A 24,299-nucleotide genomic window follows, 5' to 3' on the forward strand; every position below is an offset into this window, starting at 1 on the left:
TGCACCAGCTTTCAGGTTTTAATGTCTTTCTTCAGCGCAGCCAGAAAAGGAAAATTGTTGGAGAGACTCTTCCAGCAAAGTACAGCCAGCCCTGGCAGCAGATGCTGTCATTTAGCAGCACTCAGCAATTCAGCAACATTATATAAGGCAAAAAGAACACGTCACACTCTATCAGTTGTCATGCTTCTAACTGAAGCTTAGTGAATAACATTTCTCATATATCTGTGTGTGTGTGTGAATAACATTAATGAATAAGTTAAAATGTGTTAAATACTACCCTACTATGGAGGCAAACAATCTATAACCACGAGAAACATGGTTTGGAATACAAATAGGAGCAGAATTTGTCCCAAACATCACAGATACCTGAGAAGCCACTTACTTTGTGATCTTTAAGACGCCACAGGGATTTCCTACCTTCATTCAGAGTGTGGGGTGGGGAAGAGAATGAACAGCTCAGGATTAAATTAAATCTCCTAAACTGAGCCAAGGACAGAATTAGCCATGACAGAACTTGGCTAAGATGGACGATCCTCTCTGCTGTTGTTCTTTGTAATCATCCTTCCCTTCTCTCTTCCCTCAAAAACAGTACTACAAAAAATAAGGAGGTCTGTTTTTCACCTGAGGACAAAAATATTTTCTGTTTTCTACGTTCTCTATAAGGGAATTGACACAATTTTTTGAATGGAGTGCACAGTCACACACTGACTACACAGCAGAAGTGCAGGTACTTGTGCACAGAGCTGCTGCTACCACACCACCTCACAGTGTGTCTCCATGTCCATTTCCAGCTTCAACTGCCACAACCGTGTCTGCCAGGAGTCATTTTTGTACAAAACTTGTGTGGTTTGTGATGTTTGGCAGGGAACTGTGTCATTAGTTCTACCACTACTTTCTCCCAGTGAAATGACCAAACTACAAAGCCAGATCAGCTAAATCACGTCTTTACACTATCCCCTGAAGTTATAGTTTGCTTGTGAGGGAGAACATCAGACAATAACCATGTACATAAAAACATTTTAAAATAGAGAAAAATGACTGTATTTTGGTTTTATTCCTGGACAGTATTTATCTGCCAAGGGTGACTTACAGCTTCAGTATCAAGATTAGAAACAGCCTTTCATAGTTTGCTTTGATAAATTATGCTTTTTTAATTTCAGAGATGCTCATCTGTGCCTCTGAAGCCTGACATAATTTTAGGCATTCTAAGAGAAATGTCACCATCTGTTCAAACTATGCCAGTGAAAAGTAAGGCAGAGGTACCAGCTGTAACATGAACACTTGCCTGCTGATTGAATGAATGACCGAACCATTCCTCGGCCATTGGTGGTCTGGCTCAGTCACACAAGGTTAAGTAGCCTTTCAGTTATTTCACACTAATATCTAAATCAATACCGAAGAACACAGAAGCAAAAAAAGTTTTAAATGCCACACTAAAAGCAGACTGGAGATGCCCATAGCTTCAGTAGCTTTTGCTTTCATCCTTTTATGAAACTGCTTCATTAAAATTGGTCAGCAGAGTCAAGTAGAGAGGTTAGTGCAAAAATTTCTATTCCAGGCTTAATAGTGACACAGACACAGCCAAGGCCAGCACTCCTCTACACGGGGCTTCTGCATTCAGCTACTTTGCAAAAACAAGATACTTCTTTATCCCTTTGAACCCACACTGGCAGGTGGACAAGTATTTTTGGCTAGTAATTGCTAGCAAGCATTTACTTTCTTCTTATAGAAATAAAGAATAAAAGTATTTCTGCAGGAATTGCTCCTTTATGCCACGGACCAGAAACACCAGAGGTGCTGAATTACAGCTCCCAGCAGCCACGCAGTTTCCAGCCAGACCGGCACAAGAACCACACTGCTTCCCCTCAAGGATTCTGACAGCAGGAATGTTGAGGTGAGGTAGCAGCTTATCAACAGCCATATTACCAACTCCAAATTTCTATTAAAACACCAAAACAACAGCAGACTACCTTTCCACAGGGCACCTCTTTTCCATCAGAAGGTATTTCCATTGACATTTTCAGAATTGTAATTCACTCTTTTCCAGTGGTAAGGTCTCCAGTCCTTCATTAAGTTTCATCCTTTAACCAAGTATAATTACAGCTCATTGTGCTTTTTCATTCTTACTTGTCATATATAAATCCTACTCGGATTGAAAATCATCCAGTGTTCAACAAAGAGCATTTTTCTTGTATAGATACTCTCAGTGCTCTTAAAAAAAAGCAGCTGGTGTAAAGGCTTTTATTCTTATTCAAAAGGCAACACCTGCAGAATTGCTTTCCAATTTCAAACTTAAAATTGAGACTCCAAGAAAAGGTGCCATTTTGCAATCTATAATGTATTTCCTACAGTACTTAAGTCTTTTCCCACACATTTTTGCTGCTAAACTGCCATGACATTTTTCAATACTTCAAATAGAAAACTGTTCTCCAGAACAATCCTACTGCAAAACTAATGATGGGCACAGCAGGAATTAATTTGGATTTTATGGGCTAGGACTACTGACCAAAACTATGCAAAAAGAACATACACATATACATTAACTGGGACAACAGTTACGACCTTTATGATTTATGGTGTGGGAAGACCAGTGGAAAAATAATTAAAGCACATTTTTGAGATGGCACAGCACTTCTGAAGCATAGGGCAGTGTCCCCTTTCTGCATGAGGACATGTGTGAACTCACATACTCCCACAAGGAACTGGGTTACTAAAGTTCATGTATTTCTGTGCAGCAAGTCCATTTCCTTGAGGCAGCAGCTTGAGGTGCTCAGCTTGAAGAAGCAAGAGGTTGTGTTCCTTCTATCTAGGCAGTATCTGCACTCAAAAGTTTCAAGATTCAAAGTTGGTCATTCAAGAAGACAGAATGCCCTCTCACCTGTAATATACATTCAGGGTTCAGCAGTTCAGAGACCTCACCACGAGGCATTTGGGGCAACATCACATCATGTACCACAAACATACTTGAGGGTAAAGGAAAACTATACCAAAAATCATATCCTTTATGAATTATTTTAATGAACCAAATACGAAGTGACATGAACACAGGTCAAGGAAAATAACAGTTTTTTGGGGGGTGTGTCTGAGTCATCCAAGGAAGAGAACACAAAACCAGCCCCACCAGCTGATGACACAGGAGGTAAAGATACAAGAACAGTTGAGGACGATTCGAGGGAAAACAAGAAAGCACAGTCAGAGATTAATTCTTGCCAAGAATTTCAACCAAATCATATAATAGTTAAAATTTCATGTCAAGTGCTTAAATACGGTCTCTGGTTTGTTTCTTAACACAGTGAGTCCACAGAACAATAGGGAACGGGTTATCCCTGAATTTGTGGCAACAGATCCTATAGAGCATATTCCAGATTTCTCCAAATACTGGAGATGGAGGTGGCCAAAAAGAGGAGTAGAGAAAATGAGGCCCCTTTGTTACCCAGCCTCGTCTCAGAAATGGAATGTGTTTTCTAGCCCCCATAATCTTTGGCATAGGTTCCTTGTTCAGTGTTTGCGTGAGTGCTTTAATCCCATGACTGTGAAGGTTGCAGCAGTCAGTTTCTCATACACCAGAAACATCAGAGCAGCAGTAAGGACTGTCTGCAGGAGCTTTGCTTCAAGGCCTTTGTAGAGTCCCACTAATCCAAAACGCCTAAGGAGGAGAAGGAAAAACCAAACAAGAAAACAACTGTGAATAGCTTTCTACAAGTAAATCAATACGCTACAAAGAATTAATACCACAAGTTAATGACAACTGTGGGAATCTTAAACCCAGCCTTGATCTCCAGTGCCAGCTACATTTGACAACATTTTAAAGAGAAAATTCTGCAGAAATTGAAGGTCTTTTGTGCAAGAAACCTGCTTCTTTTCAAGAAGAGAAGTGGAATGAATTGGTATCCAGATGTATCCTTGATGCCACTTACTGTAGAGGTATTTAGGAGAATTTGGGTTTGTGGACTGATTCTGCAACATATTACAAAAATCAAGTTGGCTGAAATGGCAAGTTTAAGGGAGGCAGAAAGAAACAAAATTCAGATTCAGCAATGTTTTCACCATATTAGTAATACTCAAGTCTTCTGTATCATGGTAGGAGAAAAGAAATGGGAATGCTCACCTCACTCTCTGCTGGAGAAGGTAAAGAATGTTTCGAAGACTGCCCAGTGTTCGGTTCTCTGGGTTCAACCTGTGGCGTCCAAACTGAAACAAAGAAAGAGCAATTTATTGTACTATTTCCCCACAGTGCTTGGCAGAGAATGCAACACACACGTGAAATCTCAACAGCCTGTCTTAAATCTCTAAACATTTTCACTGTTATATGGCCATCAGTGTGGAACTGAGGCCAGTGCTCACACAGCAAGCATTAAAACTGTACAGGCTACAATAATTTGGTTTGGTTTTAAGATGGATTCTAACAACGTGTTACACACGGCCCTATTTCCTCTCTTTTGGTTGCTATGGGGGAAACAGGTTTTCAAGATCTCAAAAGCATAATTTGCAGAGTCTTAGTAAGGATATGACATTCAAAGCAAGTTCTTTCTGGCTTGCTCAGCTTTCACTTGACAAAGATTCAAACCCTCACACCTCTGCAAACCATTACTACTTTGGGATTACATACCTGAACACAAAGTTTATCTGCCCAGCAATGGTCTTGGAGCAAAACACATGTGAACAGCTGTGGAAGAATCCAAAATTGTTTGATCCACCTGCCTGGCCTGAACAACATTTCTCTTTTACTCACTGCACTTGTTTATCCCTCAACTGCTTTTCAGTAGGCACGACAGCTGCTGCTGTAGCTTTGTGCCTCAGTTACACCAGCAGCTTCAGCAACTCCTTTTCATCGATACTCTCACCTGATGCAGGTCGATAATACTGTCAGCAAGATGTAACTATGAATTATTAATATACAGGAGTTGGCACACTTGTATTTATAACAGCACAGTAATAGCCTCTGAAGCCTGCATTAAGCCTCTGTGCTAAGAAAGGTGAACCTGAGCAACTGCAAGCGGATGAGTTTTTCCCAGAACTTGCGCAAACAACTGCTACTTCTTAGTAAGATATGTAAGAAATTACCACTGACAGCAGGTGAAGTGTGTGAGCTGACTTAGGAAGTTCAGAAATTTTAAGAAAATGCCAGGATGATACAGGTCCCTTTGCTGTGTGTCTTATCAACTCTGATGGAAACAGCAGCAACAGAATGCGAGTGGAAATCTCCCTTTGTTAGGTAAATATATGCTCAAAATCCATGATCTTCTCATCAGCAACTAACTCATTTGTTAAGAATTACCATCAAATACTCGGACACACCCCCCAAAAAACTGCTACCTAGGTTCCAAGTTACAGGGACAGTCACTGCCCAGATTACTCATAGGCTTCCAAACTACACCATGATTAGGTGCTTCATTCTCCTCTTTTCTCCACCCCTGGACAATTTTTGTACTGCAAGCAAAGATTCATCAAGAGAGAAAAAAAACATTAATTTTTCACTAGGATGTTAACACTTCAGTGGTTACTGCAGAAGATTTCCCAAATGGACTAGCATTTTCCAAGACAGAAGCTTTAAAGAGAACTTTTCCATCTGGGATCACTAAGAACATGAACAGTACTGCTACATCTCCAGAGGCAAAATTAGTTTATTTGCTCTTTACTGACACATAGGCTAAAGAACAGTTTCACTGCATAATGAGTAAAACTAGTGTCATATGTGTCATACTGAAAAGGAGAGAAGACACACCAAATGGCAAGGCTGTTGATTATACAGGATAACTGTTCATCTCATGGATGCAAAAAGAGTGCTGTGCCAAAGAGTTGAAAGCAAAAGTGCAGAGCCTTCATTACAAAGAACCCTAACTTTCAAACAAGAGTTAGTTTCTAAAGGTTGGAAAGAAAAAAGGAAAAAGAGGAAGAGCCCTGTACTTCTACTTTGATGACAAAGTTATGATGTGTAAGTTTATATGGATTACATTGAGCTTGTATTAGTTTGTGTGCAAATCTGCTAAAATTGTATCAAAGATCCCCTCACAACTACATAAAGTACACTTCATGCAGAATGCTATTCCTGAAAATACAAACCCCTTATTCATACCCTTTTGCTTTGATATCACTTAGTGTGAGTGACAAAAGCCTCATCAAACAGAACAATGCTGGCTCTGGATTAGCAAACGCATCACGAAGCAGAGTGAGTCTGAACTGGCCAGCACAGGCACCACAGGTGCACGTTGCTGCTGTTCTCAGCACACACGTTCAGGGCTCTGGGCTGTTCTCTCACAGAGCAAAGGGACCAAAGTCCCACCGAGTGCCTGCAGAATTAGAGAGGGGGCCCTTGTGCTCCCCACCATCACAGGGAGGGGATGGACTTCACACTGAGAAGAATCATATAGGCCACTTTATGTTACAGTGGGCCACAGAGCTGCCCCATTTATTTTTCTTTTTTTTTGTGAATGACACCGTCATCAAGAGACAGAAGAATTTTGTTCAAAAAGCTAAGAGGAGACAGATGAAACATGAAGCCACAAGACTGTAGCAATCATGGAAAGGAATGGGGGCCGAAGCTCTTACATGGATGTAGCCCCACGAAAGCTGCACTGCCGTGAAATGCCCAGGCTAAAACAGAGCACTCCAACTTTCCTTCCAGTTCTCCTTCACACCAGCAGAAAGCACATCACAAATTAAAAACAGACTGATGTTGCAACTTATCCAAATAGAGCTATATTTGCTTAAATATTTTTCTGTATCTGTCACTCCAGTAACAGAAGTCTTGTTACTAGTTTGGCTCCTGAGAAGTGTCCAGGCTGTTAAAACAGGATAAGACATTGAATGAAAGAACAAGCTCAGCTGATCAAAAATTATGAAAACTTCAGAAAAGACGACTGCTGACAAAATTACACAGTAAATATATCCAAGTCCTGTTGCTTTGAAATGTAGCATCCAAAGGATCTTTTGATAGGCTATGAAAAATCAAAATACATTTATTCCACTCTAATGAGAGAGAAGAGTAACTCAAATAATTAAAAAATTGCTTGAAAATGGCTTGAAAATTACTTCTTCCAGATGAACAATTAACAAGAAAATTTCCCTCTTAGAGAAGCCTGAAAAGTGATACCCTTACCATGGAAGGCTTGTTTTCAATAATTCAGTAACTCTCAAGATTTTTACAAGTTTTAGAACATAATGACTTTACCACAGATTCAAGTTAAGGCTTCTCCTTACTTAGGAAAATAGCATCATATTTCATGTGGAAATGTTTATTAATATTTAGCAATTGTAAAAACAGATTTAAACCCACAGAAATTAAAGTACAACATTATGCACAGCCAGGTCTTCTCCCTCCTCCAAAGTTTTTTCTTGTGTTAATATTCCAACAATATTAGTACATACTGAAGGCAGCAGCATTACCCAGCAAATATGCAAATTGCAAGTAAAAATAAATGCAAGTATTACCATTACTACTACAATTAGCCTACACAGCCAGACAAGTGGATAAAGATATTAATTATGAGGGAACTCACCTTCCCCTGATGAATCACACTGTGGATCCTGACAAAGTCAGACCCTCATCTGAACAACAAAGCCTATGAATACACCTTTTTTTATTACCACAGGTCATCTGGAAACAGACTGGGTTTAGAGTTAGTTTTAACTTCCCACTTGGTGCATTTCCCTTTTACGTTCAAAGCAGTCAATGTACATTCTTGTAGTACCCAAAAGCAGCATGGTGGGTGCATCAGCTTCTGTGGGACACTCTACTGATGCATTGCAAGGGCAATCCTACAGCTACTTGAAACAACTGTGTGCCTGTAACACCAAGTTGGATCACAATCAGGAAAACAGAAATCCTAATCACCAGTCTGTACTGTGCACAAATACCTCCCAAAGTGATGGATCCATTAATTCAAATAAGAACAAGCCATATGAACAAGGCTTGCACATTACAGAACAAGTCAGAGGCAGAGTTACCCTGAAATGAAATTATTACTTACCCTCAGAATTGACTGTACTGTCTGCAGAGGATAAGTGAGGGTGGTGGCAACTGCTTTGGCTATTGCACCAATGACAAAAGCATCCAAAGATGTGAGCTGTTCAATAGATAAAGAACATATTTATGTCCACATTGTAACAAAACAGCCAGTTACCCATGTATGTTTGGGGATTCTGTACTGGTACCTCCTACCAGATTATCTAGGATCTCTGGCATCAAGATTTCACCAACTCTGGATCTTCTCATTTTAAGGAGTTTTAGTTCAGCCAACTTACTTTCCCACAACTAAAGTTTATTTGTAACTTTTGTTTGCTTTTCCATTTCTCACAGTAACTACATTACTAAAACACAGTTGATACAAGGCCCTACAAATCGATCAATTTATAGCACTAAGGGTAGACGAAAGACAAGGAAGTATCATTTAAAGGTACCATCAATCAATAAGCATTTCAAGTTTTGCAACATTGAAACTAACAAATCGCATGGTGCTTGTGCAAAGGTGACAGTTGAAAGATGGACATCATTCTGTAATTCTGAATTCTTGAACATCACTCTGTAATTCTGAGACGTAACCACTACGCTCTGGGGCAGAATTTTAGTCTTGATGACATAGGCCAAAATCTCATCCCCTGTTAGTTCAGAACACCTCCTAGAAGCCCATCCTCGCTGCCAAAGCCCACACTGTTCCAAGATGCACTAAATACACTGTTATAACCTGTACTGATTACAGTGCATCTCATTCTAACAGTGTGAATTAATCAAGGAAAATAAGTGGCTGCCCATATCAAGACATGCTTGAAATTTCCAGAACATATTGATTGCAATCACAAATATGCTCATGCAGGCACATCTTAAAAAGGTCAATCTGATATATTTAAGACAATCAGGAAAAGGCCAAATAGGAAGAAAAATGTTGTCCAAAATAAAAATGTCCATTGGCAAATAACAGTGCAGAGAGAAGCTCAGCTCATCTCTCAAAGAAATGTATTGTCCATAATGTAACTGGGTAGATCCATCAGGCACAAATGGAGTGTTACAGCTGCAGAAGTAACTAAAGACAGTAAAAAAAATGATGGTTCACTGACGATGCAAAATCTCATGTAAAAATAATCTCACTATGTCTTCAGAAAAAACAAGATGGCTTTGTAACATATAGGTATGACCTAACACTTTAAATCAGAAAAATGCATCCTAAAATCATGAATTAACAGCAGAGCAGCAAACCTCAAACATATATTACGTTACGACATTATCTGAAAACGTAACACAAATGCTTTCCAGTTTGCCAGAACATAAAAGAAATATAACTTCAGCTGAGCTGCTACATCTGATATAGTGAAAAAAACCCACCAGAATAAGGACTCCAAAGCAAGGACCAAAAAATGTTTATGTCTCTGTTTAGAGAATCAGGAAGGTATGGCTGCAGTATGGTTCAATTCTAGTGCTTATCCTTCGAAAAATTACATTGAAAAACTGAGGGCTTCAAGAAAAAAAATGTTATTAAAATGACGGGGCCCAGACCAAATCTGTGATACTTTGAAGGCTCAAAATACTTGATTTACCGGAAAGAGTTAAAAGCAGACTTTGAAACAGTCTGTACAGAACTACTTACAAAAGATATATTAGATTTGAAATCTCTGCTTTAAATTAAGACCTGTGAACAAATGTAAACAAATGTGGACAAGAGGTGCAATTTTATTTTTACAGGTAGAGGAATTCATCACAGGAATATCTTCCCTAGGGACATGAAAGATTCACATCTCATTTCACGATGCTGGATCCTTTTCAGATACACTATTTCAAAAAATCCCTCCAAAATACAAGAACCAAAACCAAACCTACATTTCTGTCTTTGTTCAACTGACACACAACAAAGAACCTGCCTTATAACAGAGCATGTTCACCATCTGGCCCCAAAACATACTCACCTGCAGCTGCTTCTTCAACAGCTTTCGTTTAAAGCCTTCATAAAACATGAACTGTATGGCAGGGTTGAAGACCAGCAGCAAGGAGGGGAAAGTACCATTCCACAGAGCTAAAACTCCTTCATCCCTTATTATCTGATGAAAGGCATCTGAGACAAAAGGTGGGGGGGAAAATCATTAAAATTTTGAGTACAAAATGTTTACTGTAAAAGATAAGAGAGGCCACACTTCAAGCCTAATACCCAAAATGTATAAAATTTCACTCCAGTCTTTTATATTCCATTTTAATCTGGAAGTTAACAGAAAAGTAGTGACAAAGGAGGTTCTTGCTCACAACACCATTAATATAAACAAAGCTTATCAACAGCACAGGCACTCTGCTCTTTATAGAACAAATGTGGCATCAACATTAAGGTCTGCTAAACCTTCTTCAAAACTACAACAGTATTTATTTGGTTGGTTGGTTTTAAAAGGAAAGCAGCCTGAATATGTAAGTGACTAAGAGATTGTGGTCAGTGAAGTTTAATTTGCAGAGTGTCTGTCCAAACTCACTCCCAGCTACCCCCTCACTGGGCTCAGTACTGCTCAAGTATCTGCATGATAATGTACCTGCCTGTGCAAAAAGTGTTTTAGTTACAGGGGTGCACACTGCAAACTCTTAATTACCATCAGAAATAATCAAGTCCAGTTGCCTGTAAAACTCAGTGACTGAAAAGTGATGGAAGCATAGAGATTACAGGGGGAAATCAGTTATATGAACAAAAGTCTTCAAGGTCCTCGATGCATTTCATTTCATGAACTTTTCCCTGGTTGAAGGCAACACCAGGAGCTTACCTATTATGCCTCTGTAATTGGTTGGTACAATGTCTTCATTTCTGAATTTTGCTCCCTGCAGCTTCAGACGTGTGTTCACTACCCAAAGAGGGGTTGTCAAGAGCACATTCACTACACCTAAATCAAAACACAGCATAAAATAAATCAGCAAGAACCAGAAGATTTAAAATGTTTTCCTATGCCCTTTTCCTACAATTCACATGCTACTGAAATTTCTGGTAGGAAGAAGGAAAAAAAATTAACACAGCATATGGGAAAAGTAAATGATAATTTGTAATGAGCTACTTCAGGTATCCCCCCAGAGCCCACCATGAATTAGGGCTGCATGCAGCAGGGAGACATTCCTGCTACACCTCCTCAAAATTAAAAACTGAAACAAACAATAAAATTGAAAGAAACCTCCCCAGGCAACAAAACACACCAAATATGAACATGTTAAAGGAATCTTAAGTGACCCTGTTACTTTGCTGCACACCAGAGCACAGGATTCTCCACTTTTTCATGTTCTACTTCACTCCATGATGGCTTGCTGCCTGCCTGCTTTCAGAAAGGAATGCTGAGCATCAAGGTTAGAAGGATTATTTTATAAAGAGAGATAAAAACAGATCAAACACTGACAAAAGAATGAGAGTGTTTAGCTTCTAGATTCATTAAGTACACTTAAAGTGGAAAACAAAGGATTCTGCAAATAGTTTAAGTAAGGCTTAGATGTGACAAGAGATTGCACACAAAAACCCCGGTGATAAATCTTGAAAGCTGACTATGGGAAATAAGAACGGGGGAAGAGAAAGATACAAGCATAGATATGGCTGCAACAAAGATACATTGCAAAATACCCATCTAAACTAACAGTGAGAAGGATTAGGTGGCATTACTTCTGCAATCAACTGGTACAGGCAGTTAGTCTGAAGTAACTATTTAAAAACAACCTTCTGATCTTTCTTATTAATATTTCTACATCACAGAAATTATCAACTGCTTCTACACTGGTTGCTTTAGTAGGAGTCTGAGTGAAAGACTGAATTATTCCATCATGTGGAGATGGACACACTCCATCTCCATCAAGAGCGGTAAATCTGAAAAAGCTGAAAATTTAATACCTACATAGTGCCTGTTGTTCCTTTTCTTTTAAGAGGGTTCAGAGAAGTGGAATATAAATGTAAGAATACTTTTGTATCCTTCATAAGAACCACAGTCAGCTCTCAAAAGAAGTTTTGAGCAAAATCAAGCACTAGAAAAGGCAAGTTACATTAATTCTCTTAACCAAAGTCAATGTGATTACATTAACGAGCAACAGGTCTATTTGTAATTTTTCATCCAGACTAAGTTATAGGAAAAGTCATAATTCTTTATTTTCCAGATAGGAAAGAAATTCTTTCCAATTTATTTTTCTGATGTGCATTTGCTACCAGTAGTAGGAATGAGAGATGGGTAGGGAGAATTAGTAAACACTGTAAGTGAAATTTTTCAGGTATTATTTCATTATAAGGCTGTAAACCACAGACACTGAGGGAGAGCTACTCATCTAACTGACAAGCTGCCCCAGTTTCTGCAGCCACAGTGATAGATCCAACTTAAGAATTTCCTTACCTACTTCCACCAACTATTCAGCCAGTCATTGTGCCCACACTGAAAGTACAAGAAACACCCAACTTCCCACCCTTCCCCACCAAAAAAACCCAAACCCAAATCAAAACCCACAGACCTTTGTGGCAGGTTTTTTTTTAATCAGCTTGTTTCTGTGTGGTCACATGAGCAACTGTTCCTGAGGAACTTTACTGGCAAACACGGGCTCATAGTGGTAATTTTTCACATTGGATTTGCTAGAAAAGTCACCAATGTTATCAGCCCTTCGAAAAAGCCACTGCGCCATCCAGATGGAAAGATGGAATGAAAAAAGAAAATATGGTCCCACTAGGGACTTCCTGTCACTTTCAGGTGACAACCCAAAAACAAGTCTGAATACTGACACCCAAATGCTTACAATAAAGTTTCTTACCTACTGTAATTGAAAATATTTCAGAATTGGCACATATCTTTCTCTCAGAAAAAAAGGCAACTATTACCTCTCTCTGCCACTTGTCGACAATATCTAAGTGATGCTGCTCACACACGTGGCAAACACCACCCCAGACACAAATACTGTAATGGAGCACAACAGCATTTTGCTTTGTGCCAGAACTCCCAACAGGAATGGTTTATGCATTTCCTTAGGAGTGGGGAGGATACAAAGGGGCAATCAGAAAGAAGCAGGTCTGCACACAGTGGGAGGTGTGAGCACTCGTGTGACCTCCATAGGACTTCATGAAGAAAAACAGATAGAATAGACCAAAAATACATTTTTGACAAAATGGAGATTTTTAAGTATTACCTGCAACAACCCCAAGAACCAAGTCCTTTCCAGTGGTTGAATGCTGACCTTTGACCCAGAGGGCTTTAAGACTATTAAATGTATAAAAATAAACAAAATTGGAGCAGCAAAGGCTGGAGATAACAGGGAACCATCCTCGATATGGTGCCAACCTATGGAGAGCAAAAAGTCATAGTAAGGATCAGCAAAGTAATCACATGGTCTGGTTGATTTTACGTGTTGGTGGAGGATTGCAGAGATACAATACTGAATACTACATAAAGTACTAAACAGGTATGTCTTTACCATCAGTGCTAACAAACCATACTAAATTCCAGAGCAAGGAAAAAACTAGTCTGGGTTCTCACATAAAATTTAAAAATGGAAGACTGGTTACTGAAATTAATACACTCCACCAAAGAGAGTTTTGCAAAGGATACAACCTGGGGCCCAAGACACACAGGGGGGAGGAATTTCTAACAAAAAAAAACTGAGTACCACCTGAATCTGCCTTAATTTAAGAATGACTTCTAACAGCTGATTAACAAAGCTCCCTTCTCTGACAGGCCTGATGAACCTGTAAAACAGGAACACCTCTCCAGCTGTCCTACATTCCCAGCATGTCCTGCAGGACATCCAAAGAAAGATACCAATCACACCTTCACTGGAGTTGCACAGAACAGGCAGAGAACTGGTACCATGTTAAAAGCATAATAAATCTCCTCAACAGCAGTAATTATGGAGGCTCTTAGGTATTCATTAAAAAAAATACATAGAACATAAGGATCTCCAAGGATACTGTAAAAGATGCAAGGCTGATAAACACAGCACGTGACTACTTTTAAAATGTGAATGTTAGTTTTTCATCTCAAATCCATCAAGTGCTTCTCCCTCCATGTAGCTGGGAGTACACCACATTATCAAGACTGCTTCCAAAGTTACAGGCTTAGCTAACCATACAGTTACAATTACACATTAAATTATTATACAGTTATTCACAAGTTAAATTAAAACAATTTTTATATTACCTATCTCTTCTGTGCTGGAAAACAAAAAGAGAAACATCCTCTGGGGACCATGTTCTCTGAGTGTTAGTTTGGTTTTGCCTGATTTATTAAGAACAATTTCTGATGATTTTCAAATGAAACATCTTGCAGTACAAAACACGAAACTAAAACAAAACCCATGAGTTTATTTTAATTACTTAATTTGTCAGTGGTAGCATCTGTGATTCACATACAAATACTTCTGCACACAAATAAACCCTAAATTTTCATTACGAATTGCAACCTTGAGAAAAACCTTTCAAATCACCTAGAAAAAGATGGAACCCCAAGCAAGAAAGCAAAGCTGTTTGATAAACTTCTGCAGGAAGTCCATTAGCTAAACCTATTTGGTTTAACTAGATGAGAAAAGAGGTCTCACAGAAGTATAAGACAAGACTCTAAAGCTAATGTGAACAACATGTTTGTGATCTCACATCACATCTCAGTTTTGCTGTTGTTTGGGGGTTTTTTGTTACTCCACACATATCTCTAAAATTAGTACCACTGCTTAGCCAGGCGTACCCAATACCTTTGGAAGAAGCATTGTTCTTCTCTTGCCAGAGTTACTGATTTTAATGTTTCACAGGAAAAGTAGGATGACCACTTTTGCAGTCTCTCCACCTCAGTTAACTTCTTAATTTTAATTTTTCACATTTTCTTTCCCCCTTTTTTTTAATAGACGTTTACTTGCCGTCCTCATGTGGCAAAAGCAACACAGGAATGTGAACAAGAGAGATCACCAGCTGGCAGAGAACTTATGCACACAACTGCCCAAGTTCAAAGGTGGCAGAACATTATGGGCCAAGTTAAACTTTTGTCAGCTTTAATGTCCCAGAAGCTCTGCTCTACTTACGAGTTCCACGGATTCGCTCAGGAAAACACTTCTGACAAGGACAGGCATACAATTGTTTTCCCCAGCCAGGTCAGCTCAGACTGTGACAAATATTAAAGCACAGCCCAGCTGAAAGGTAAGTGCTTTTACATAGATCTTGAATCCCACCAGCATAGAAAGTCATGTGTTGTTTACTTCTACACACTCAGGAACAGAAAAAAAATGTTCCAACTGGGAAACATGTCTCAATTCTCCTGAAAGTGGCTTAGATGCCCAGGAGTTTCATCTTGATTATGAGAAATGGACACACCCAAGAATCCAGGCAGACAGAGCTGGTTGATCAGGTAGGTGAAGGGACATTTGCATTTCTGAGGAGGCACAGCTACCTCTAATGAAGGAACAGTTACATCACTGAACAGATCAATTGCATAAGGTGCTCAAGAAAGTTAATCCTAATTAGCTAAAGGTGAACACATAACATTATGCAAGTCATATCACACTTAAATGGAGACATTTCAACTCAGAACAAAAATCTGTCCACACAGATACGAGCTAACTATTCCACTTTAAAAGAAAATTCAAATTAGTTTTGAAGTTTGTCTGCATGAAGACAAGCAGAAAATCAGTATCTACTCACAGGCCTTCTTCTTTTATTATTTCCATAAGGACTGCTGGTGTTGTCTTAGACTTCCGCTTCTCATCAACTGGAAAACAGAAGAATGAAGACTTTTAGATTACTCCAATTTTTACCACTATGTTTAAGTCCTTATCCTTGCTATTCTGCAGACAGCCCAGAAGCACATGCTGCTTCTGCCTCATAAAGGATAGATGCTCCCTGTTCCTGCAGCAATTCTGCCCCTGCGTTTTGAAGTGTTCTCAGCAGCCAAAAGCAACAACATAAATATAATCCTGTGCAATCTCACATCTTTGTTTTTCTCTTTCCTCTTAGATAACCATTTAAAACACATGTCTGGCCACAGATCACACAGCCTTTTCAGCTAATTAAAAGGCTGCCCAATACTTTCAAAAGGAAGAATTACATTCAGCTGGAAAAAGTGTGTTAGTGTTAGACAGGTAAGATTTCTGTTCATGTAAAACATCCCCCTACAACCACCCTTACAAGTGCCCAAGCCAAGAGAAACACCATTGTACAAAGAAACTAGAGTTGGACACTTACCCTGAAGTCTAAGCCTAGCTGTATCCAAAGGAAAAAATACAGTCATTGCAGTCATACTGCCCTGCAAAACAAAATAAACTGGCTATATGGTGTGTCAGTTGCTTGCACAGTGCCTGCTAAACTCTTTGTAGGCCTTCACTTCACACACAAGAAACCCGAGCAAGTTTAAAAAGGGGATAAACTCCATACACAACAATGACTATTGAAGTGGGGTTTGGTCCCATACTTACAAATCACGGGGGGTTTTTCTCTTAAAACCATTAAAAGCAGAGTGCACAATGTGACTTGAGCTCTTCTAGAGCTCTGTTACACTACCCATTTAAGTGAGTTTTGCCTCTGGAAACCCTCCAGCTCCTGAGTAGGCTGCTTGGATGTATCTCTACAACCAGCAACACAGGATTATTTTTTCAGGTGGCATTTCCTCACTCAGGCAACTCTAGGTTGAAGTCTTAACCAGATTTAAGTTTCTCCAGTTTTCATAACACCAGGCAGCAGATGAAGGGAAACACTTGGCCACAATTACCTGGTTCTTTTAACCCATTTAGTTTGGGCTCTTGCCAAAATGAGTGGTTCTGCTCTCCCATGTCCTTCTCCTGTGCTGCTCCTTCAGTACCCACCATGTACCCAGCTGGACAGCAAGTAGCATTAATGAACCCATCCAAATTAAAATTTACAAAATATATATTTCAGTTAGAAGTTTAGTGACAGCACAAAAAAAGTGCCACAAGGAGCCAAAATACACCTCCTAATGCCAGCTACGATACCACAGTTTTGAAGCCACCTCAAAATGCAGTTACACACACCTGTGCACAAACCAGGACTGCACAGTCACTACAGTTTCCAGCCTTCTCCAGTTTATCCTGCTTCCATCCTCCCACAGTGAGACACATCCTGGATCCTACTCTCAGTGCAACCCACCAGCAAGCAGCAACACATACACACACTTGCAATCAAAATTAGAAAATGGGAATGGGGAAATTGTTGGGCTAGTGACACACAGGCCAAATGGGTGCATACAAGGAACAGAATAGACTGTATCAGTGGGAAGGGACCTACAAAGATCATCCAGCCCAGCTGCCAGGCCGCTTCAGGGCTGACCAAAAGCTACAGCACACTGTTCAGTGCATTTTCCAAAGGCCTCCTAAATACTGCCAGACTCGGGGCATGGGCCACCTCCCCAGGAAACCTGTTCCAGTGTTGGACTGTCAAACTGGCTTAAAATTCATATCAAGCTACAGTTCAAGAGAATGTCGTGAGATAACTAAGCTGACCTAACAGATCACCGCAAATAAAAGACAATTTGTTCCCTCTCCCCTCCTTTTGCTAAATTGAGGGAAATAAACTCAGAAAAGCCAAGTTAGTTTTCTCCTGGGTTTACAAATGGAACAAATCAACTACGTGACAAGGAGGCTGCCAGAACCATCGTATGAAGGCAATAGGATTTCAAATCTAGAAGGAAGGAAAAGGAGAGGGATGAGCAGGACCAGTCCTGTCTGCAGCAGCAAAACCCCTTGAGATGGGCTCAGATTCCTTGCAGAATCACACCTGAGACCAGCAGGGAAAGTAAGTCACCGCACTGATTGCAGGAACAGATGCAGACATGTATAACCATGCACTGTTGGAAAGGTGAGGCTTCGCTGTCAGCCTTGAATCTCAATAGTTTGCCAAGTCAAATCATGTTACCGCTGAATAATCAGTAGGACAGGTACAGACTGGTTTGTGTAATCCCAGGCTCTTGGTCAGCTGTACTTGCCCCCCTGCCTCATCCAGTCTGGCAGCATAACTTTTCGGACACCCACACGAGGATGCAGACAAAGAAACTAATCTGGCTGAAAAACAACTTTTTCTGCTGGGCTACTTCTTCAGGCAGATCAGTTCACTGATCAATCACAGCAGCAGACAAAACAACTGTGCTGTAGCCAAGAGGTGGCCAGAACAAATGGCCTGAGGTGCCTGCTGCCAAGAAGAGCTGTGCAGAACCACAGCCTGCACTTTGGCTTTCTAAAAAACAGTAACAACAAAAAAAAAATTAAAATATTAAAAAATTAAATAGTATGTTTCAGCCAACATTGAGAGTCAAACAAAGCAGCCTGACTACTGCTATAAGGCTCCTGTAAAAGTCTCATCCCTACAGCTTTTGCAACAGGAAGGTTACATTTTAGCTGCACGCGGAGTTAAAGAATACTTATGGAATTCAATTAAAGTTCACAGGAAATCAAGCACTGATTTTTTTTTTACTGCCCACAAAACTATTGTTTGTCTCAAGTTCAGCTAGGTAGCCTAGACGGTATGCCACGTTCAGGATATTAGAAGATAATATTTATCATGTTGTGGTCTGACACGTGCTTCTGACTCAGCACCTTAACATGGCTTTGTGTTTATGGCTGTATTTATGAGTTTGGTTCACACCACAGACTGTCCAGGGGCACAGCCCGATTAACAGCAATGTGTATTTGACAGTAAGAAGCAACAATGAGGGCTAGAAAGTATTACTGACCTCTGGAGAAGCCAGCAAAAGTACAGTGAGTAGTGTTTTAACAATGACAACATTTGAGATAGTTCCATTTACTGAAAGTGGAAACAAAATCCCCATTGCCTTTGATGCTTAAACGAGCAGACTTAGAAACAACCTAAAGAGCAGACAAAAATCTTGTGTTTATTTATAGTAAAAACAAAACATCCTTTGGTCATTTCTCCTTTTAGAATCAGCCTTTATCACAGCAGCACAGGCTAGTTAGGGTTGGAAGGGACCTCTGGAGATCATCCAGTCCAACCTCCCTGCCAAGGCAGGGGCACCTCGAGCAGGTTATGTATCCAGGTGGGGTATGAATGTCTCCAGATCTCGGGAGATTTCATGATCCCTCCGGGTAGCCTGTTTCAGTGTTTCTCCTTCAATAACATTCAGTGCCTTTCATCCCACAGACGACACCCAGAGATCAGCATGCCCAACCCAACACCCTCCATGCACTGCAATTCTTAACGTGTTGGAAGTAAAAGGCTGATTTGCCATTAAGAGCTAGTGTTCCGAAAAGAAAAATTCAAGGGCCGGGCACACTAGGAGATCTACAGAAATGAAACACTACTTTTCAATTTACAAGTGTCACATGAAAAAAAAATTAATTCAGTGACTGACCCGAACCTCCTGGGGCTGCACTGCACTGCTTTACGTGTGGATGAATCCCTCTGTGCCGCCGCAGCTCCCCAGCACCAGCGGGGCCGCGACCCTCACCTCAGGGCGGCGATGCCGTGCCGGGCTCTGGGGCCGCTGCCCCTCACCCTCAGCCCCTGGGGGGCTCCCATTCCCGCGGCCCTGCCCCTCAGGGCGCCCCTGCAGCGCCGCTGTGCCCACAGGAGGCTGCGGTGCTCCAGCCCAAGCCCCGCGGCCCGGCCCCGGTGCCGGTGCCGCCGCAGCGCAGCGAAGGCTGAGGGCGGCCCGCGCCCCCCGCCAGGCCGGCCCGGCCCCCCGCCCGGCCCGCTCGCTCACCACGGCCCCGGACACGGCGTGCACCAGGCTCTCGTAGGAGGCGACGGAAGACATGTCGGCGGCTCTCGGGGACTGCTCCGCCGCTCGGCCCTGCGGCCCCACGGCCCCGGCACGGTCCCGGCTACCTCCCGCCACCCCCTCGCCCGCCATCGCCCCGCCCCGCCCCGCCATGACCCCGCCCCCGCGCCCGCTCCGGCCCCGCCCCCGCCGCGTTATGGTCACGGCCCCGCCCCTCCAAGGCCACGCCCCCGCCATCGCCCCGCCCCGTCACGTGCCACCGCCCCGCCCCTCCGGGAGGAGCCCGCGCTGCCCGGGGGAATTCCGTGGGATATGAGGGAAGGAAATACGGGAGTGGGGTGTTCGGGAATTGCCGTGTTGTCCCTTCATCTGAAACTACAATAGCGCCTTTCCCCTCCGCCAGCAGCGTCGCGTGGAGAAGAGGCGGCTGGACGGACACTTCACCCGTGCCCGCCTGTGTGCAGGGAGGTGCCGAGCATAGAGCCGGGCTGGGCTCCTGTCAGTGTGTGCAGGGAGGTGCCAAGGATGGAGCCAGGCTCCTGTCAGTGTGTGCAGGGAGGTTCCGAGCATAGAGCCGGGCTCCTGTCAGTGTGTGCAGGGAGGTGCCAGGATAGAGCCGGGCTGGGCTCCTGTCAGTGTGTGCAGGGAGGTGCTGAGCATAGAGCCGGGCTGGGCTCCTAGCGGTGTGTGCAGGGAGGTGCCAAGGATGGAGCCGAGCTCCTGTCAGTGTGTGCAGGAGATGCCAAGGATGGAGCCTGGCTGGGCTCCTGGCGGTGTGCGCAGGGAGGTGCCGGGGATTGGGCGGGGCTCCTCCTGTCAGTGTGTGCAGGGAGGTGCCGAGGCTGGAGCCAGGCTCCTGTCAGTGTGTGCAGGGAGGTGCCAGGATGGAGCCGGGCTCCTCCTGTCAGTGTGTGCAGGGAGGTGCCGAGGATGGAGCCGGGCTCCTGGCGGTGATGCCGAGCAGCAGGATAAGAGGCAATGAGCAGAAACTGATGCACAGGAAGATCCACCTGAACACGAGGAAGAACTTCACCGTTCGGGTGACCACACACTGGAACAGGTTGCGCAGAGGGAATGCAAAGTCTCCTCACTGGAGATACTCAAGAACCATCTGGACACAAACCTGTGCCATGTGCTCTAGGATGCCCCTGTTTGAGCAGGGAGGTTGGACAGATGACCCACTGTGGTCCCTTCCAACTCGACCCATTCTGTGATTCACTTTCCCAAACATTTAACAAAAGCATTTAATTACAAAGAGGGAGCCATATTTAACTTCATATTCTGATTTTTCATTTTTCTAACTGTAGTCCCTCCTCTACTTACCTGAAGTCTGGTATCTTCAAAGTAACACTTTTTCAAGATGTTAATTTCTTACTACTTATTCCATGTGGACCAGTGGAGTCTGATGCTTTTTCAACAGGGGGTGTTTAGCCTGGAGAAAAGGAGGCTCAGGGGAGACTTCATTGCTCTCTACAACTGTTGTGAGATTGCTTGCAAAAAGTGAATTTATGAGCAATCCAAACTGCTTCAGCTCCGTGAGAATCATGCAGATACTTCAGCTTGCAAAGACACACACCTGCTGTTTGTCCGTTGCAAATGTTTTCATGAGAACGTCTCAACTGCCTTCCTGATCTCCGGACATGGACCTCAAAACATCGGGATGAGATAATACAAACACTGGACTTGTGAGATATAGGCTTTTAACCAATTAGAAGTTCTAGGGTGTTGGGGTGAGACCTTTTTAGCCAATAAGATGTACCTCGAACCCTATATAAACCGTGTGCTGTGTGAAATAAAATGCCTTCACTTTGAATCTCATAGATTTGTACTGTGAAGTCCTTTTTCTCCGCGAAAGTTTGTTTACTTTATGCAACTGCCTGAAAGGAGGTTGTAGCAAAGTGGGGGTCAGCCTCTTCTCCCAATTAACAAGGGACAGGACAAGAGGAAACAGCCTCAAGTTGCACCAGGGGAGGTTTATATTGGATATTAGGAAAAATGACTTCACTGAAAGAGTTGCCCAGGATGGGAACAGGCTGTCCAGGGAAGTGGTTGAGTCACTACCCCTGGAGGTATTTATAAAACATGCGGATGTGGCACCTGAGGACATGGTTTAGTGGTGGATGTGGCAGTGCTGGGTTTGTGGTTGGACTCAGAGGTCTTTTCCAAACTAATCAATTCCATGATTCTATTTTGTTTACTCCTCTTCCCTGTCTGTAAGTCCTTCTCCTCCAGCATCACACTGAGAGACTGCTCAGACGAAGCACACCATTACAAACAGGCATCTCCCAGCTTGTCACACCCTTTGGTGGCAGAGGATGGAAGAAGAAGTCCTACCGAAACAGCTCTGGACACAGGTAGCTGACCAAAGGACAGAAGAGCCACATCTCACAGCAGTTAGTCAGGGCACACAGTGACAAAAATTAGGTTGGACATTTAATAATTCATAACATCACTTGGGATGATAACCACATCGGTTCCTATCCTGTTGGTTTCTTTCCCTTCTCATGTGTTTCCAGATAGCTTTGAGGTTTTGCCTGTGTTAACAATGCCTCCTGTTTTCTTAGTTTCACCTCTACTTCAGAAAAAAACCCATAACTAAAGATAGGAATGAGTATTTTCTTTAGCCTTGTATCTTGTTACTCCTGGACTCTTTGGTTTTCATTGTTACTCCATCATCTTTCGTTCTCTTTCTGAAGAGAAAAACAGCTTCATAACTTGTTCTTCATATTTGCAGTTCTTAGTTCTTCAACCTCAGCTCTCCAGCTGCCTCTTCCTTGAGCTGCAAGAGCTCCTAATGCTTACACCTCTGGTAGGAATCACCATACCATCCATTACCTAAACAAGGACAGGGCAGTTGGAACATTACACACTTCCCAGGAGTTTCTACCACACAGCTGGATAAGCCACTTCCTTCTGGAAAAACGTCCCTTCATCAGGTGACTAACCGACTCCTTGTCTTTATCCTTCTGTTAGGAAAACTTCATTATCTTCTCTGAGGGAAGGGAATGTAAAGAATATGGGCTACTCTGCCTAAGGCACGTGTTTCATTTCCCCCTGCAGTGCTCCAGTGTCCCTGTGCTGACATTAGATGCTGATACCAGCAACCTAGGAGGCCACAATTCTTTTATACCAGGCTGATACCATCAGTAGTCCCATTTCTTTTTTTACATAGGATGCCTGTGATGGATGCACCCACTGACTGAGTGAATAGTCCTTTGGTTCAGTACTTTTGGTACATCACTAAAAAGCAGGCCTGACCGAAATCATCCCTGCAGCGCAACCCCCAAGAATCATCCTAGGCTGTATCTTACCCAGGAACAAAGGAGTTTAGGCCATGTCTTTTCAGGAGCTCCCAGTACAGCCTGAGCTGGAACTAGACAGAACTGAAATTGCTACAGCTGCACACCTGCACATACACCAAAAGGGGGATTGACTACAAGTCAATCACTTCACACTCTAAATATCTGTAGCCCCCATGAGCCCACAGAGCTCTCTGTTATGGGTGGGCTGCCTGGCAATGGTTTCACCCTTGAGCAGGGATGTCTCTTAAGGTTAATCCTGGAGGCTGAAAGATTCCCTTACCCAACATCTGATATCCATAATAAGGTAGTGACATCTTACATTAAGCCTAAAAGTGTATTGTATACTAGCATAATTTTTTTATATATCCAGCCATAGCTTAATTATCAGAAGTGCAGCAAGCAGTGTGTTTGACCAGAGCCTGAATTACTGTTTAAACACCAATTTAAAACACTGTCAAATCACTGTTTAATTACCATTCAATTATTGCTTAATAATAATTCCATAATCATCAATTATCATTCAGTTGTCAATTAATTATCCTTTGATCATCATTTCATCACTAAAAAAATGTCTTTAATAAACCCCACAGGGGTGACTTCTCTTAACTCACCTTGAAACCCCCCACATGCAAAAGGCTCAAACCTCAATTTGGAATTAAGGCGTACACAGGTCACTGGCTTTCTTCTGTCACTGAAGCAGCAAGAGCAGCTTGGGTTTTACAAAACCAAGAGCAACTACGCTGAGTGACTCTGTGCAATCAGGTCCATGAGGTTTTGGGAGAAATGCCTCAAACAGGACACGAAGTCCCATCACTGCTGTTCTTTGAGATTCTGTCCCTCTTCCGTGAAGAGAAGCTTTCACCAAAGAGTCAGTTTGTACTGCAGACTGGATTTCCATCCTAAATGTGCACCTAAGTAATTCTATACTATTATTATTGTATTTAGCAATATTTTAAATACAATGCTATGCCCTGTATATATTGCAAAACAGAGTGTTAACAGATAATGCAACAACTGCAATATTCCAAAAGCAAAAGTTGGAACATACAGACCTAGTGAAGCTGTCCAAGAAATACAAGGGAAACATTACAGATTAAGTTAAACAAGATGTGCCACTATATTCTACAGGGGAAAAAATGTAACCTACCTAAAAACCTACCTACATAAAAAGTTTCATGAAGACATGCCCTTGGGTCTTGACAGAAACACCACAAATTCAGCAGGTTTCCAGGCAAACACATCCCCCACACAAGTGGGGTTTATGGAAGGACAGAGGGCCCAAGCTACCTGCTTTTCCTCAAATCTGTCCATTCTACTAGAAAGGCTGAAAAAAGCAAACAAATTAAGCAACTACATGTATGA

The 24,299-nt window shown here is 42.1% G+C and overlaps 1 protein-coding gene across 2 annotated transcripts; it reads right to left on the reverse strand.

Moving 5' to 3' along the window:
* Positions 1 to 2,998: 2,998 nt before the first annotated feature.
* SLC25A17 (solute carrier family 25 member 17) lies at positions 2,999 to 23,816 on the reverse strand. Of its 2 annotated transcripts, none has more exons than XM_071551833.1 (9): positions 23,549 to 23,816; positions 16,134 to 16,194; positions 15,594 to 15,660; positions 13,100 to 13,251; positions 10,729 to 10,845; positions 9,898 to 10,043; positions 7,971 to 8,066; positions 4,109 to 4,191; positions 2,999 to 3,646 (listed from the first exon to the last, which is right to left on the reverse strand). In XM_071551833.1, exons 2-9 carry the CDS (start codon positions 16,186 to 16,188, stop codon positions 3,499 to 3,501), a joined length of 864 nt encoding a protein of 287 aa, XP_071407934.1. In that variant the 5' UTR covers positions 16,189 to 16,194; positions 23,549 to 23,816; the 3' UTR covers positions 2,999 to 3,498. The 2 variants fall into 2 exon arrangements, with proteins under 2 accessions (XP_071407934.1, XP_071407932.1); XM_071551831.1 differs by lacking the exon at positions 23,549 to 23,816 and adding an exon at positions 19,618 to 19,773.
* Between the last annotated feature and the right edge of the window lie 483 nt (positions 23,817 to 24,299).

The sequence above is a fragment of the Pithys albifrons genome, chromosome 3 (genome assembly GCF_047495875.1).
Source record: "Pithys albifrons albifrons isolate INPA30051 chromosome 3, PitAlb_v1, whole genome shotgun sequence".
Lineage (NCBI taxonomy): Eukaryota > Metazoa > Chordata > Aves > Passeriformes > Thamnophilidae > Pithys > Pithys albifrons.